Source organism: Rhamphochromis sp. 'chilingali', assembly GCF_963969265.1.
Source record: "Rhamphochromis sp. 'chilingali' genome assembly, chromosome: 18".
Lineage (NCBI taxonomy): Eukaryota > Metazoa > Chordata > Actinopteri > Cichliformes > Cichlidae > Rhamphochromis > Rhamphochromis sp. 'chilingali'.
Window position 1 is genome coordinate 17708963 of NC_137945.1, and position 18020 is coordinate 17726982.

At 41.0% G+C, this 18020-nt stretch overlaps 1 protein-coding gene across 2 annotated transcripts in view; it reads left to right on the forward strand.

The window, feature by feature from the left end:
- Window positions 1-18020, forward strand: part of prex2 (phosphatidylinositol-3,4,5-trisphosphate-dependent Rac exchange factor 2) — a 93687-nt gene that overhangs the window by 67692 nt on the left and 7975 nt on the right. For both annotated transcript variants that reach the window (XM_080864973.1, XM_080864974.1), the window contains exons 34-38: window positions 3224-3326; window positions 3436-3579; window positions 3683-3797; window positions 14076-14142; window positions 15052-15242. In XM_080864973.1, coding sequence (XP_080721099.1) covers window positions 3224-3326; window positions 3436-3579; window positions 3683-3797; window positions 14076-14142; window positions 15052-15242 — 620 coding nt within the window. The remainder of the gene's footprint in view (window positions 1-3223; window positions 3327-3435; window positions 3580-3682; window positions 3798-14075; window positions 14143-15051; window positions 15243-18020) is intronic.

Sequence of the window (18020 nt, forward strand, 5' to 3'; positions counted from 1 at the left end):
TTTCCCAGCATTGCAAAGGTTGGGCTTGGGGTGAGTCCATTGTAGCATTGTGTTAAAACACATCTGAATGCTCCAGAGCTGCAAAATCCCCAAACTTTTGCTTATAAAAGTGCTCACACTTGCTTATGATCACTTATTCAAGTACATTCGATTAGCAGTGCCTGGTTACTGCTTTTCTTCTCAATTCATATGGAAGCAGTAAGGATTTACTCTCTCAAACTTTCTTTTTCTCATGACTGTATGTTATGAGCTATGCAACAAGATTTTGCTTTGAGCTACAGCTCAGTTATTAACTGCAGCTACCAACTAAGATGCTATTTATGTGGATTTTCAACATTTATCATCATCGATCAGTACGCCACTACCAGGGTGTGTGGTGGACCTCAACTAAAGCAATATTTTCAAGTTGCTACAGCTGTGCTCCATCTGTTGTTTCTCAGGTATCGGAGAGCTTCCTGGTCAGCATAGTTACTATTTAAGCTGGATCTGCTAACTCAAGGTGTCCTCAGACAGCAGACCTCAAATGCCTTAAAAACCAAAACACGTAGTTGTTTGAGCTTTGTTTTTGCCAGATTGTTTTTTATCACACATGTCTAGGCAGGAGTTCATTATGAACAGCCGCTGCTAATACCGAGCCAAGCACAGACTGCAACCTCAGTGGGATCAATATTAACATTTCCCACCATGGTTTATAATAAATTCAAATGTGTCTTCAACCAAGCTCAAGAAGCCAAAATTTTAGTTTAAGTAGCTGAAGGACTGGTGATATATTTTTGAAAGCTGTTATTGCTTCTTTACTGCTGTTTTTGGATGACTGTTTATTTAAGTTAGAGGGGTAGGTGGCTTAAGTCAAGACCTAGGAAATGATGGTTGATTCTCCTTGCCTGCTGCCATACTGCCTTTTTCTCTGCACGCCTTCCCCTCTCTGTCTGTCTCAAGAAATTTCTCTTTCAAGTGTCTCTGTGGAACAAACTAGGGCCTCGGTACCTGCAGGTGATTCCAATGAAATCTCAACACGTTCCTTTTCAGGGCACCGCATGAAAGGCGGCATGAGTGGAGCTGGGGACGTTGTGAATGTGTGTGTGTTTGCGTTTTTGTGTGCACTGAATACCGTGTGTGTCGGGGGTAATGTGTTTATGTGACATCCTCTGAGATAAACTTGCCCAAACACACAGCAGGTGTCACTTGGCAGGACAGTGGGTACCCTTCTGTCACATGTCGGGCCATCTCAAATGTGTTTTTAGAAAAAGGCCCTAATCCTCTTCCACCGCTGCTCCTGTTTATCCCTCTGCATGTGGTGGATGGAAAGCAGAAGAGACGGGGGAAGAAATGAAATGGGATGAAGGGTGACTGAGGAGCGCAGTGTGTCAGAATCAAAATATTCAAGGTGCTATCACTGTGGCCACAAGCAGACGTGCTTGCCATTAGGGTTGCCTCTGTGGATGTTTGAAATGGAAACATGTACACACACACAGTCAGAGATATATAAGCAATCAATATGAAGCAAATATGAACATATCAATGCTAAAGTGCTGTGCCACTACAAATCTGAGTGATGGTGCACTTAAATATTTTTTTTCAGTGAGGACTACTGTACTGCAGTCAAAAGAAGACTGTCATTTCCATCTTCAGTAATTTTGTATTTGGCTTGAGCAGACACACAAAGTTCCACATGCATGTATGGAAGGACGAGGATAGCTTCCATCTGCATAGATGAAAAGTTAGTGTTAGTGATGGTGAGAGCACAGCAGGATCCCCTGTAAAGAGCAGAGCATGCGTCAGTGGCAACTTTTATATTTATCAGATAGATATAACTGCATGGGTCAGATACAATGGAAAAAAAAAAGATACAGCATGAAAATGAGAGCAGTGTTGGAGGTGGATTACATCAGATAGTTCACATGCATGTAGTCTTTATATGTGCTTAAAAATGTTACTTAAAAGACTCGATGTTTGTGAAAATCTAAGGTACTTCATCAGTTAAAGTAGGCAGGGGTGGTGTAAGAAACTACAAGCATATAACATAAGATGCATGTATAAAGTTAATTTTCATCTCTTCAAGTGTGTAGCATGTTAACAGTGATACATGAAAAAAGTAAAACTAGCCAAAGCCAACACTGAAGGAAAAAAGTAAAACTGGTTGGATAGTATGACTTCTCTACTGTGATCATCACAGATTAATGGTGAGACTAAATTGTGATTTACCCTTGTTGAACTGTGTATCAGCTAACAAGATTTGCAGGCTTGTAAACCATGAGGTATTATACATTATTAAGCCACCACTTGAATGTGAGAACTTCATTATTCTCCTCTGGAGGAAGATTATATTTGCTGTAAGGGGGGTGTATTCTACATGCATGCAAACTCAACACAGAAATGCTGCAGCTGGCTGGAGGATTCAAACCCACCAGCCTCTCCTGCTGTGAAGTGACAGTGCTGACCTCTGCAGCACCGTGCTGCCTATGTGGAGTTTGCATGTTCTCCTGGGGTCTGGGGTCTCTCCAGCTACTCTGGCTAGATGATGTGTTAAGTGGTGATTCTAAATTAATCCCGTAGGTATAAATGTGAGCGTTCCTGGTTGTCTGTCCTGTTGAGTTAGCCCTGCACCACACTGGTGTCTTGTCCAGGTCTACCCCACTTCTTGCCCGGTGACAGCCGAGAGGAGTTTCAGCCCCTTTGTGGCACTGAATTGGATAAGCGGGAGAAAATGGATGGATGGAGGCATGCATTGCGCATTACAGATTAAAGGTTAAAATGTCTTATTTGGTGGATGGGCCATAGCTTTTTCCCTTCTGAAAACCAGGTATCGACATTACCCACAACCTGGCTGCATCTTACCTGGTAAACATTATACTAATGGCTAATGTGCCCTCAAGTAAATTCAAATTTTATTTGTCACACACACAACCATACACAGTATGACATGGGGGTGAAATGCTTGTAGCTGTACAATGCCCGACCATTAAATGACAGAAAAAAGTTTTACAGTATTTACAATTTACAGGTTACTACAAAATTTACAAATTAACTTCGAAATTTTGTAGTAAAAAATGTGCAAATAGCAGAAAGAGATTATAAGGATTATAAATTATAGGAAATGTGTGGTGGTGCGTGTGGTGATGTGTAGTAGAAGTAGTTCCCGTTTTATTTAGGATCTGTGGATAACCGGCCATTACACTTTCCTCCTTTTACAAACACTTTCGTGCTCTAATTTTCTTTTCAGACTGATGAGCAAGCCATGCTGGAAGACACTCAAGTAGCCCTAATTGACCTGGAGAAAGTCACCTTCTACTTCCAGGAATTTGAAGGGGAGCCTCTTGTTGCCAGTATGTACTCTGTGTTTTAGTTCACATTAGCATCTTCTGACAGTTATCATCACAGGGTTCTGATTGCTATTAATAAATTCTAAACTCTTCCTTTCCTCTCCTCTGGCAGACATGCCCATTTCATACCAGGTGGAGGGCAATCTCCAGGCCTTGAAAGTTTGCTTCTACCTTGAGAGTTTCTATTTCTCTCAGCTGCCTTACAGGCTGAAAAATGGAGGAGGTGTCAAAATCTACCCAGTGCTCTTCACACAAGGTAAAGTGAGCCTAGCTGCTGTAAGAAGATCAGTCCTCACATTATGCATGGCCAGTATATGCAATGCCTTTATCTTTCACTTGATCTGTTGATCCCTTTTTAGCGCTCGAGAGTATGGAAGGATACTACTACAGAGATAATGTGTCAGTGGAGGAATACCAGGCACAAATCAATGCTGCCTCATTGGATAAGGTCAAGCAGTACAACAAAAGACTGAGGTATTGTAAATGACACACACACACGGATGGATTAGATAGATCCAATAATAATGTAATAATGATGATAATAATAATGATACAATAATAATACAAAAAATATCATCAAATAACAAAAAAGAATCCTTGAAACAGAAAATAAAAAAACCTCTACCCTCTTAGCGGGATTAAAAGTAAATTAAAAGTTAAAAAAATAAAGGATAAATAAGAGTTACACAAAAGGCTACTGGAATGTCTGCTACGCTAATATGCGTATGAACTGTATGAGTCACACACTCACACTTTGAGATTGCGTTCCCTTTGTGATTTGGCTTTTTTACAGTCTGTTATAAATCAAGACGACCTCCAATTCAGTCAGACTTGGGTGTCAACACCCAGCAGGGCCTCAAGGTGATTGGCTGAGAGAAACACTGCGGGAATGTTTTATGATTGGTTGCGAACGCACTCAGCAGGGGGAAGCAGTGATTGGATGAGGGTGCCCAGCATGTCACCGTTGCTGATGCAGTGCATTTACAGCTGCTGCACTCGGTTCCCTCGCACCACATTGGTTTGCTGCACACCTCTGTGAGACCCTCTGTGATTGACCAAGTGAGGATAATTAAATACGATGAAAAGAAACAAGGAGAAGATGCCTTTGGGAGTAATAAATGAGAACTTAACTTTATTTAACTTCCTGAAAATGGCAATGAACGAGTGTACAGTTGTGGTCGGAAGTTTATATATTCTCAGCATGGGCGTGAATGTCATGGTCATTTGTGGTCTTTTAGTGATTTCTTTGAACTGTTCTTTTTCCAGGGTGGAATGATTATACAGCACGTCTTTAATGACATAAAAAAACAAATTTATTTTTTTAATTTATCTAATACAGACAGGCTCCTGGGTTGTTCCTAACATCCTAACCAATTTCCTCTTATCTGAGGGTGACAGTTTGGGTCTTCTTTCAGACCTTGGCAAAGTGATGCCCCATCCGAAAAACTTGTATTTGCATATATTGTTTGAACTTAGAAATGCCTCCAAGAAACCTTTAAAACATGTGTAAATGTGCAATTCTTCTTCTTAGATTTTCAATGAGTTTCTTGGACTTTCTCGTTGTTCTGATTATTGGTGAGTGCTCTCAAACAAATCCTTTTTGTGCTTCAAAGAGTTGTAACCAATCACGATCACCTATGAGTAGTTAACAGGACTTGGTCTTGTCAAGCTAAAATATACCGTAGAACAACACTTTTAAAAACATTTAGGTGAGTGTATGTAGACATTTAAGCCTATATGTATAATTTTAAGCCCATGCAAATGAGAGAAAAATCCAAAATAAATTCAAACTTGTGCATCCAATTCTTATTTTTCAAAGTCATTAAAGATGTAATCTGTACAATCATTCCAATCTGGAAAAAGAACAGTTCAAAGAAATCATTAAAAACCCCAAATTACCATGACTTTCATGCCCCTGATGAGTGGATGTGAACTTCTGACCTGCAGTTTGCACGATGTTGTCAGAGGATCGCTGCAGTTTTAATGAAGAGGCTAGCTTGTGATTTCTCAGAGCTGAAATCACATTAAAACCAGCTGTGTATAAACTGGAAATTCTTAGACTATCTAATTTAGAAGTTACATGTGGCTTTTGAAGTGTTACAAATGTCCTGTTGCAAGATGAGAGCTTAATAAATATAGAGGCTGATTTTCTTTCAGTTATGATGATTGGACACAAATTCATCATAGCAGAAAGCCTTCTTTATGTCCTGCCAGTGTAACTAAGAGTCCTGTTACATCAACACTAAATAATGATTTTTATAAACTATCCCGGTTCATAAAAATGAACAATCCCTCTCATGCTAAGATGTTTGAAGCCCAGTTAAAATATGTTTCCCTCGCTGAATACCTGGAAAGTTCGACGACTTGACATATCAGCGTCGACTAAACATCTGCTGCAGGTCGGGCGGATAATTAAATACAAAGCAGATCTTGTATCAGAACTTTTTCTTAGCATTCAGGGTCGGGCTGCTGTGGGGGGTTGAATAATTTAAGGTTTGAGCAGTCCCGTGCCACATCAGTACCAAACCACTCAAGCAAAGTGTTCATTTACTGGGACTGCTTTCTGGGGAGAGTTTTTAAATTGTTTGCAGTGTTTAGTTTGAGTGTTTTGAGTATCAGATTGCCCAAAGCAGAGTTTAGGAGAGAAGATTTTGCTGTGCATGGGGCTTTTCTGCTTGCCCTCCTAACTCTTTGTGCGTCAGATCTCCTGGGACTCTACAACCTTTTTAATAGTCAAATATTGCTATTTTGTTGCATCTCTTTCATCTCATCAGCTCCATTTCTGCAGACTGCATTGAAGATAAAGGTTATCAGTATCTAAAATGTCATTAGTCTAACCTTTTCATCTTATTTTCTATTGTAACCTTTTCACATGAATTATCCAAGCAAACTCATTTGTTTCTAAATGGTGCAAACCATACACATAGAGTAGGAACTTTCTGGAATTTATCCATGTTATTTAGGACAGCCTTTGGTTTGACATGTGTGCACATGTACTGTAAATGTCTGTACACTTATACCTTTACTTAAAAAAAACTTAAATTGAATTGACAGTACAGGCTCCAGCATTAACTCAGAGCAGATGTGTCTTACAGGCAAGCAAGTGTGGCTGGTGATTTTGGGAGCATTAGGGGTGCTGGGTAGGGATTTGGAGAGGCAGTGTGCTTCAGGGATACAAGCAGAGTGAAACTGTTGGAGACTGTACTCTTCTCAAATACTGCTTTTCAGCAAAACCTGTTGCAGCATAAAACGGCTGATTATTTCAGTTGAAATCCAATAAGCTCTCTAAGCTCTCAAGACAGTTTTCAGGCCTCATGCTGTATATATACTGCAGTCTAGTGGGGTGAATTAGGGGGTGTAGAGTTGACATATATATCTGCTCCCAAGCAACGACTCTACAAAAAGTCACTTTTTTTTTCTTTTTTTCTTTTTTTGAGAGTCTGGGCAGCAGCAACACCAGCGAGAAATCACAATGCAAAGCACACGAGCTGAGCACATTAACTTAACTGCAACTGTTTGTCAGTAACTGCTTCCACCTCTGAGGTGGAATTATTTCTGTTGTGCATTACTTCAAATGTATAATGTTTCTATCATTTTCAGGATTAATCATGTCATGAGAAAATCTTATTTTTCTCCTTCTTTCGGACACCCCCTTGTAAACCTCCCCTTTCACTCTTGCTGCCATCCTTTTTTCACAAATCACATTTTGTGGGAAAATACTGTAAAATGAAATGTGTCCAGTGAATAAACGATGATTAATACACGTGATGATCCTCAATGAACTTTTTGTCATCTTTGAATTTGTTTGAGCTTTAGGGTTGTCTGCATCTCAAGGCAGCGCTTTTATTGCACCCCGGTTTCATAAGAGAATTTGAAATAGTGAAAAACAACCGATCTATATTCATTTATTAAAGAAAGTGGGGAGGCGTCACCACGGCAACCAAGACAACAAAGCTTTCAGAAGAAGTGGGAAACCATCATCCTTTTCTAAATGCTGTATAAATGTAACCAAGTGAATTCTTTTTTTATTAATAGCATATTTAAAAAATAATAGAGAAGCCATGTGAAAGCCAGTGATGTGGAAGACCTGAACTTTAGGTCTCTGAGGTGAGCAGTGCGGTGATTTAATCACCTCACTGAAACGATAGTCACTGAAATGATGTGTATATCCAGAAATGAAAAATCAAGTTAAGGATCACAAAAAGCATGCAAATCAATACTGCTGCTTTAAAAATGCTAGGGAATCATTCATTGTCATTCATTTATATGAAAGTGAAGTGAAGCCAGATGTGAACAACTGCTCATTTCTGCTCCCACCCAGAGTGTTTCCTTGTTTTAAACGTCACAAAGTAAACAGTCCCAGGTGGTTTTCAGTAGTTAGTGCTGTGGTCTCACTCCGTGTAATATTACCAGCAGTTTTCTTTTGCTGGGTGCCATGTGTCATCCGGCTGACCACAGACCAGGCTGTGATGTCACTCCTCTCTCCGCTGCAGAGTTCCAAACTCGAGCACCTCGTTATCCTTGGAGTTCAGCCACAGCAGTGTTGGGTTAAACCCACGCTGTGGGCTGGAGCCAGAGGCTGACTGACAGACAGACAGAGCGCTGAACACACATTACTGAACTGAATGAACTGCAGGACTGAGGGTTGAACGCTGTCTTGCTGTCGACTCCTTAGACAGATTCCCATTATTCCCAAGAGCCCATGTGCATTTGGGACCCTGAAGGTGTAGTTATTTAGAAATTCGATTTATTTTTTTTTTAAACTAACATTTCTTTATCAAATGCTGGCAGTGGAATCATTTTGAATTAAAGGTAAAGAGAGCGTCTCATTATATTTTCCTCTTGTGGGATCCCGTTTAAAAGAAACAAGTTTTTCTGCAGGAACGATTTGGGGTTTGCGTGCATCATTTTGTACATGCGGTGCATTTCATTGTGAAATGCTGAAGCACAAGGTAATATTTTATGTCTACATCAACTAATATTTTTGTGCTTACCCTGATCTTTGCCAGCATGTGTTGTGGACAATTTCAGAGCGGTAAATAATACCACAATCTGTGTCTATGGCTTTCACTGTTCGTACCCACAAAAAGACACAGCATGATCTGTGCCAACCCATCATGTCGGATGAAGTCACTCACAAGTTTAACCACAAAACATGAACTCATGGGCCAGAATGGGTTAGTCAGCGGTATATAGAGCCAGAAACTGCACCCACGTTTTCAAGCTTGCATAAACCATCTTAGCTGACATGTGCATTTATCTAAAAGGACCTGGAAACACTGATGTGTTCAAAAGTGACAGATTCCTTAGTCACAGGTTTGCAGTTCGCTTAAATCGCATGCAAGTTCCCTGTCGTGCAAAAATCACAAAGATATTGAGTTTATTTGAGGGAATAAGAAAACTCTCAAAATGGGTAGAAGTACATGGAAAGAAGAGAATCCCCCCACCCCCACCCTATCCACCTCCCTCCCTTTAGGATCAGTAATAATAGAAGAGGGAAGATTGAAATGGTGAAATGGCAAGGTGGGGATTTCAGAGAGGGGATGAGAATGATGGGTTGAAGGCAGTGTGTGCAAGAGAGAGTTGGTCAGGGAAAGTAGATTGAAGAAAGGAGAATCAGAGCAGAGAGCACGCAAATGCATTATTCAGAGAGAGGGGGGGAGAGATTATTGCAGGTTCATGATTTTTATCACATTTTGCTCTTATTGACGAGACCTTTCAGGAGGGACCTGGGTTTTCCATGTAGATACACCCTTCCAGTGCAAGAACATAAAGGTGCAGCAATCGCTAAATGTAGTCTGCTTGTGAATTGTATGTGCAGCATATTCTTGTTGCAGGTGTAACAGTAACTGAGAGTGTAAGCAGGAAGCCTCAGTGGAGAAACTGCAATGTTGTGCTGCAGCCACTGAGCATTTCTCCCTAATTAAAACACATTTGGCAGTAACGGGGGAAAATGTTTGGCAGTTGATGTCCCTCTGATTTTAAAAAGAAGAAAAAAAAGCTTGATTTATGTGGATATAAAAATTCTACACAGTCTGACAAATGCAGTATAATGATTCTGTGCATGCTGGTTGATAAGCAATAAATTTAGATGTATAGCTCTATCCCATTGTTGGTTTATATTATTAGACTGTTTAATGTTTTGTTAATTAAACAGTCATTTGTCATCACACCACAGCTTCTTCTAAGACATTTGCGCATATAGATACTCTACCAGCCATATGGACCCCATAATCATATCGCTGCACTTTACGTTGTTTAAGCAAAAGTGTTTAATGCCTGTCACAGGCTATATATTTTCAGGTCCAACACCGTTGCAGTATTCCCTCATTCCTTTTTAGATTTCACTTGCCTGCTGCTGGAACAGAGCATAGATGTGTTAAAGTGCCAAATGTCCATCAATGTGATTCACTTGATTAGTTAATAGCTCGAGGTAGGTTTATCCTATACTTAGATAGCTGCATGTAGCCACTCCAGCTGGCATCCTCAAAAACGACAACAAAAAAAGGCATGTAAATTTATACCAGCAATAAAAGCCTCCTGGGCAGCTTTCTTGGCGTAGATCTCTCAGGACACATCCTCAGTATATGCCCAGAAAATGAGATGATGGGTAGTTTGACATGACTTTAGATTGTTCCACATGCAGCACAGTGCTCAACATCACCAGTATGTAGCTGTGTTCCAGTAACACAGTTTCTACCTCTAACCGATGGTGTTTTTCCTTCCTCTTGGCTCACGGCAGTATTGTTAGTTATAGCAGTAGCTACTGTGGAAAATTCTTCCATTCGGCATGCATTAGCACTGCAGAACTCTAAAACGATTACGCTTCCGGGCGGAGCAAAAGTCATGCAGCGGTGCAGCTTGTTTGAGTATTTTTAGTTTAGTGAAGAATTTGGCTTAATTGAGCTATTATGGATATTATGTATTTATGGATAATTCTAGATATTCAGTGTTATTATAGCGATTGCTTATGGATATTAACCTAACTTCAGCAGGAAGATATTTTGGTCTTCTATGCTAGTCCCAAGCAGCATCATTGCTTTCTTTCTGTTTTTCTCCACTTTGGAAAATGCTGCAGTTTTTGCTCTGGCAGAGGAGGGAGTCCCAATTCACTAGAGCTCTGAGGAAGGTGGAGAGGCTTCGTTCTACTCCAGCTAATGTACACTGAACCTCTGTTTATAAAGCCCAGAGGGCTGAGCTTTTTCCCATTTATCACTTCTCTTTGATTCAATCATTGATTGGCTGTAATGATGACAGCTCTGCACATAGTGATGCTTAATGCTGTGGACCTTGACTCATCTCTGTACCACGTCCGGCACTAGTTTTAAAGATCCAGGAATACTTTGCATTTATTTATGTGCCCCATTAGGATCATAAATTTGGTCCCCATTTTAAGCAAGTCGCTCACCTTGTATTTTAGTAAATTTGCATGTCCTCAGTGTCCCAGTGACAGCGTTTTAGTCACACAGTAACTACTCGTTGCTTTAGCTGAAAAGGATTGGAATTTCTCTCTTTATTATATGGCATGACATACATGGCAGTGTATTCACAGATGTCATTTTGTCATTACAGTATTCACGTTTTAAACCAGCAAAGATCAGGTACATATTACATCCACCAACATGTAATATGTAAAAATAGGACAAATGTGTGGGATAAGAAAATGACTTTCCTCACACATTCACACACACCATTTCACTGGTGTCATTGCGCTAACATCGCCGTGCGGTATGCGAGGGCCCTTGGAAGCCCTCATTAGCCCCCAGGAAGCTCTGCCACACAGAGAGGAGAATTTAATAATGGAGGGTGTCATTAATCATGGCTTTCTGAGTGATTTACATGGACCAGTACGGACCATACATAAGGTCATACGTAACGGCATAAATTCAAGACAATTTACTTGTGTAAATGAGTATGAAACTAAACCCACGGAAAACATTAAGACGTTTAATTCAAGGGGGCAATTTATGTTTCTTTTGGACGGTTTAATGTGCAGGATGTGGCGCTAATACAAGCGTTCCCACGCTACTTGTCTGAAAACATCTGTGCCTCAGATTCCTCTTCGTTGACGTTGCAGCTGACTGCTAATGCTCCTGTGCTGTAAAGGGCCTCGAGAGCCTTATTGTCATGAAGGTAGAGAAACAAAGAGAATTAAGTATTCTCATTGGCTCAATGAAAGAAAACCGGCTACATGCAGAGCAGGTCATCTTTGGCCTGCAGCCAAATTCTCCATTAGAGCCTCATGTGAAACGCTATTGGTCGTGTGTGTGTGGTTTGGGGTTTTCTGTTTTGTTGTTATTTCAGAGAGAGCCACAAGCAAGCTTTACCTATGGTTGTCTCAGTCTCTACTAAAAGCAAAAACACAAGGAAGGCAAATTCTTGTAAGCACGACAAGCTTGATTGCACATACTTAATGCAACCTTTATTTTTGGTACAGACTTACTTTCAGATGGTAGGCTCAAGCTTTGATTGGCATAGTTTTCCCCAAAAACAAACAACAAAAACAATACAAAAAACACTTGAGAATGAAATAAGAGAAGTTGAGATTTTTCAATTTTAACATTAGAGCGTGCAGGTGGGTTAGAAAATTGATGCCTGTAAGGGGAGTCGAAACTGGAGCCGTTATAGTGTGTTACAGTGTGAAGAAATAACACCCAGTGGACTTTTCAACCCTGTGTGTTTGTGTGTGTTCTTTACCGCACGGTGGTATGTTTGCGCACTGTGTGTGGCCTTAAAATGTCATATTTCACCCATAATAAAGGTTTCTAAGGTGCTCAGTTTCCAAAGCTCTGACAAAACATCATCGGCTCAGGAGATGTAACGCAGGTCCTTTTTAAATCACACATCACTTGTAAGTTGGACTCCTATTATTTTGTCATTAGAGAGACCTCCGCGAGAGTCTGGCCCGCTCCTTGAGCTGTGGTTGGTGGTATTTTTAGTACAACTCTTACCTCAGGAGGATGAGATAATCAGTGGGTATTATGACCTTGGTTCTGCAAAAAAGAAGCGTGCAAGGGTGAGATGAGGTGCGTCTGTTTTGTCTGGAAAAGATAAACAACTGTGTGCAGACGAAGTCGAGTTGGACAGTTACACAAAAGTTGACTGCTATTGGACAGATTCTATTATATACGTTGAAGATAAAAGTCTGAGCAGTTGACCGATAAGGACAAGGGTGAATGGGCTCACAGTTGGAGTAAACAGATAACAGAACAGGAACTATTTCAGGGTGAGGAATTCCAATAAATGTCATTTTGTGTGGCGTTCAGTCTTTCAATGCGTGCTGCTGATTTGGTAAGTGAATAGTGTTTTCTTTGGAAACTGTTGAATGTAACCTTCGCTTACTTCTCAGATTTGTCCTTGAACGCCGCACTCGTATTCCAATAAGTATGCACTCACTTACAAATGGAGCTTAAGCCAAATACTAAATGACCGTTTACTCCTGACATGTGTTATTCGGCAATTTGTGGGCTTTTGGCCACTTTAAATGCTCAGACTATCCTAGTCTGTCTTGAGCATCATTTGAATGATAAGGCCATCTTGAACCAATTACATGGGCTGTTAGCTGCATCTGAACCCTTAGTAAAGTCTGCTCATAGTCCTTTTGAAGAGCACACCTCAGAGTTAACGCATCATTTGGCCGATAGGCATTAGTTACCAGGAAACATTTACATGTGAACTCATCTGTATCACAGAATAGATGCATGCTGTGTAATATTTAAATAGGCATAAGTGATTAGGAAAATTCATCTGTTTTTTACACATATGCGTTGGTTCCCCGGGTGGGTGCAGGTTTCCTCCAGTATGACTATAGTGTATATTTAATGCTTGTTTTCTCATTGAATTTTCATTTTAGCCGGAATAGTTAATAATCGCTATAAAATCTTGAGTCAGGGATGTGTTAACTATGCCCTGATTAATTAATTTCATTAATATTATGTCAAGCATAAACACCACAGACATAATGAATGCCTGCTTGGCTTGATTTTAATCACTTAATAGCAGAGTGAATGCAGATGAATGAGATGTGCTTCACTGATTCTTGTAAACAGTCTCCCTCCTTCAGTCTGCAGTTGCTGAGTTTCTTAAGTTTTTTTTTTTTTTTTTTTTTGCTTCATTATTATATTAGAGATTTCAGAAATGTGATATATATCGGTGACTGTACGTTAAACATTATAATTGCTTCTAGCTAGAGGTAATGGAGTATGTGATTTTATTACAGGGTGTTTAATGTGGTGTAGTGTATCTATTTTTAGCACGCTGCTGGATTACTGAGATTTGATGGAGTCACAGACTGCTGAGTTTGCACCAGTAGCACTCCACCTCAGAAGGACTCATTGCGGCATACAGCGCCCATCTGCAAGGACGCCAGTGCAGTGCTGCCTCCAGTGGAGGAAGAGGAATATTGATTGTGCTCCATGAATGAATGAGGGAATGGCATTTGGAGTGATGCCCAGGACAAGAGATGCTTAGTCTGTGTTTCTGCTTAGCTGTGCCCAAGTTACTCTCATGATTGATAGTCAGATGGTGGCGGTCCATAATGAGCAAGTGGCCTAGTTTTCCCAGAAAGCCAGCCAGTTCTCCTGATGACCTAATGGTGTAGGGAAACAGTTTGGATTTCATGCAGTGGAACCGCTAAATAGAAAAACGTTTGATTGATTATTAAATGAAAGTCTTCTGTCATGTGATGGGTTTTAGTATGTGGCGTTTTCTCTCTCACTACATGTATTAACTTAACGTTTGTTTCTCACACAGGGCTTTCTACCTCGATCAGTCCAACATGCCGCCTAGCTCTGCACCAAAAGCAGCCCTCATAGATAAGGTAAGAACGACCTTACACAGCCTCATAGTACAGTTGTGACACTATGGGGGGAAGCCGAAGAGCAGGAGTAGATGCTGCAAAATGGACCTGTTTGCATGTGTTGCAACAGACAAGGGGGGCAACAGCAGGAAATCACACTTTAAAGTCAAGTCCAGTCACTTACCTTGAAACTAGAAAAGTGCATTTTTTCTTAATAAATTTATGGTCTTCAAAAGGTAAGAAGAGCAAAACTGTTCAATTTAATTAAGATGTATTTAGGAGAAAGAAATTACTAAGTATAAAGGAAGAGTCGCCTTAAGAAAAACCAAGTTACATCCAGCTGTTCAGCTCCTTCCCTCAGATTTCTGAAGCTCAGACTGTTTCACAGCCTGGGTGCACAGTGGCTAAAGGCTGATTTCTTCATGTGTTGTTGCTGAGTTCTGTGGGACCAGTAGGAAGCCAGTATCCAAGGATCTGAGACATCTGCTAGGTACAGATGTCTGAGAGAGGCTGGCGCCACACTATGAAAAACAAATGAAGCAGCCTTAACAAGTCAGTCAATGCAATGGCTTTTAAAGGAAACTTTGATCTTCATTTATGGCTGCATATTTTATTCTTTGAATCAAGCAAAGCTGCTCTAGTAGACTCCTCCCTTTAACCCAAATGTCTACTTATTAGCTTTCCTTATAATCAGAAGGTCAGTGGGCTGTGTGCCTGACTATATTATGGATATCCCATCAGCCAACAACTAGATTGTAAAAAGCTGGTTGGAAGCTTCACCCTTGAATGCCCAGCATTGTAACAATGTATATATGACAGCCTAAGACAGAAATGGTCTAACGCCAATGTTAACCTTATAATCTACTCAGTTTCTTTTCTTTTCTTTGTGATTTAATCCCACACTAACCTCTCTGCGTTGTTTCTGTCTAGTTAATGCGTCCCCTCAACGCTCTGGAGGAGCTCTACCGTCTGATGGAAAGTTTTATTAGTTGTCGCCGCACCGCTGCCTGTCAGTACACCGCCTGTGGGGCTTCTGGCGTGGGGCTGCTCTCTGTGGCCTCTGAGCTCTGCTCACGTCTGGGAGCCACACACATTGTCATGTGCAACAGCGGCGTTCATCGGTAAGTGCGTGGGCACATGTATTGTGCGCATCTTCCACCTCACTATGGGCCGCCTCCAGTTAAATTATACGTTTTGCGCTCATCATGTTCTTTCTTTTGGCAGCACACTTGCAATTTTCCTTTCTCTTTCATCTGTTTTGCGTTGACACTCTTCTCACCTTTCCCATTTCCACCGCAGTTTCTCCCTGCTCCCGTGCATCTCATTTATTCTCTAGCTACATCTCAATTTCATGAGCCCCACACTGTTTGCCCTTGGGGTTTTCTATTAATACACTTTTCTCTGCATTAATTAACAGCAGGATATTTTAGTTAATGACATGCTTCTCAGACCAGAGGAAAGCATACATAGGAGATGGACCAATTACTTCCATTCTCACTGATCTCTATATACAGCTTCCTAATTCACCTGCTGCTGAGGGCAGCATTCATCAGTGCATGAGGACAAAAATATCCAGATCGTTTGTCACTGCTGATCCCGAGTACAAGCCTTCATCTTCATCTTGTACTCTGCTCTTCCCCTACACCCACCCACCCGTCTCTCTGATACCCTCTTCCTTTACCGTGTGACAGTTTCCATATCTTTTTGTCTCGGTTATATGCGCAGGCTCGCACACGCTCGTTCATGCATTCACCGTATGTGACTGATGGCTTGATAAAGGGCTGCGGATGGAGCGGTCTGGTTGACAGAGCTCTAATAGAAAGTTGTCTGTGCAATGAGTTCTGTTTATGAACCTACAGCCTATATTTGTGTGTTTGCAATTACATTTACTGGCTACAACTCAGTCAGATACGCAGGCTAAGTGTAGTGACACATCAGGTGACGGCACCTGCCATATCAGAGGTTTATTTGTCAACAGGCTTTCTCTTAAAACACTCTTTTACCCTTCAAAGTTGGAGAATGATGTGCGTATTGGACTTTGTATGACGGGAGAGTGAATCGCAAATCCTTGGCCCGGTGCAAGTTTTTATATATCTATATATATCTATATCTAGAGATATAGATATATATATATATATAGATAGATAGATATAGATATATATCAATCACATAACTGCAGGGTGCAAGATGCTAGCAGGCAAGGCATACATGGAACGCCATAAGCAAGTGGCTGGCATAGTATACAGGTATATCTGTGCCGAGTATAAGCTGGAAGTCCCGGGGTCAAAATGGGAGATGCCCCCAAGGGTGATGGGGAATGACCAAGCTAAGATCCTGTGGGACTTCCAGATACAGACGGACAAAATGGTGGTGGCTAACCAACCGGACATAGTGGTGGTAGACAAACAGAAGAAGACGGCCGTAGTGATCGATGTAGCGGTTCCGAATGACAGCAATATCAGGAAGAAGGAACACGAGAAGCTGGAGAAATACCAAGGGCTCAGAGAAGAGCTCGAGAGGATGTGGAGGGTGAAGGTAACGGTGGTCCCCGTGGTAATCGGAGCACTAGGTGCAGCGACTCTCAAGCTAGGTGAGTGGCTCCAGCAGATCCCGGAAACAAAAATCGGAGATCTCTGTCCAGAAGAGCGCAGTCCTGGGAACAGCTAAGATACTGCGCAGGACCCTCAAGCTCCCAGGCCTCTGGTAGAGGACCCGAGCTTGAAGGATAAACCGCCCGCAGGGGCGAGTGGGGAAATTTTTTATATATAAATAAATAAATAAAACCCCTTTCTACTATTAACAGTGCACAGATTGTAGGAAAATGAAGCAATTTTTGCTGCTTTCTCTGTAGACTACGAATTGTTAAAATGTAAATGATGAGCACGCTGGCTAAATCTGGAACAATTGAAAAGCCAGTGAAAGCAAGCCAGTAGATTAGCTACGTGGAAATTGCATTATCAGTGTGACAGTCTTCTCAGGCACTATTGATTGGATTAGTTGGCTTGATGGATGAGTTTTAATAACAGTGAAAGCGTGATATTTTGGGTGATATTAGCAAACCCTAGCGTTTCTGTTTTCCTTTTTTTCCCAATTACTCTGAGGATTCACTGACTGAGAGCAAAAAAAAAAGTTACTAATTCTATATTTGGCTTGTTTATGCTTTCCCCCCTTTTTTTAAGTTCTCCTCTTAATTCTATCTTTCATTCCTTTGTGTCTTTCTTTCTCTTGTTCATTTATCAGTATGGGCTCACTCTGCAGAAACACAAAGTGTAAATGGGATATGTGATGGAACAACATAAAACAAATGGGTTTAAATCATCTCATACTATCTCACCAGCCCTAATCAAAAGGGAAAATGTGCAGGCTAACGCGCACACACACAGAACTGCACTTCCTTCATCGTGCTCCAGCAGAAGAGGTATTTAAAGATCCTCCTTTTTAGCTTTTTTTTTTCTCCCCACTTCTTTATCGGTGTGGGAAGCTCAAAGCGGGTGCTTAAAATATTCTGGGGTGGCCTGTGAAAGGACATCCTCTGCAAATTCTCTCCTGGGATATCTTTCGGCACATACTGGAAATGATTGTTGGGTTCATTACTTTTATCGTATCTTGTTTCCCTGTAATAAAGTTATGCAACTGAAACTCAAGGGGACTTTTAAATCTTGATTTGATTGACTCAAAGTAATGGCTTCTGGCAGTGATAAGTCCCCCGTCTCACATCTGCTCTTTTTTTTTTTTTTTTTTTTCTTCTTTTCTCTTCCGTTCTCCTCGGTCAATGTGAAACGCTACCATGAGAGAAGGCGATATTAAACAAACAGCTCAGATTTCTTAGCAGCGTCATGGCAGTGTTGGAACTTTGGACAGTTCAATTTGCAGTGAAAAGGCTCTGGATCGATCTACCA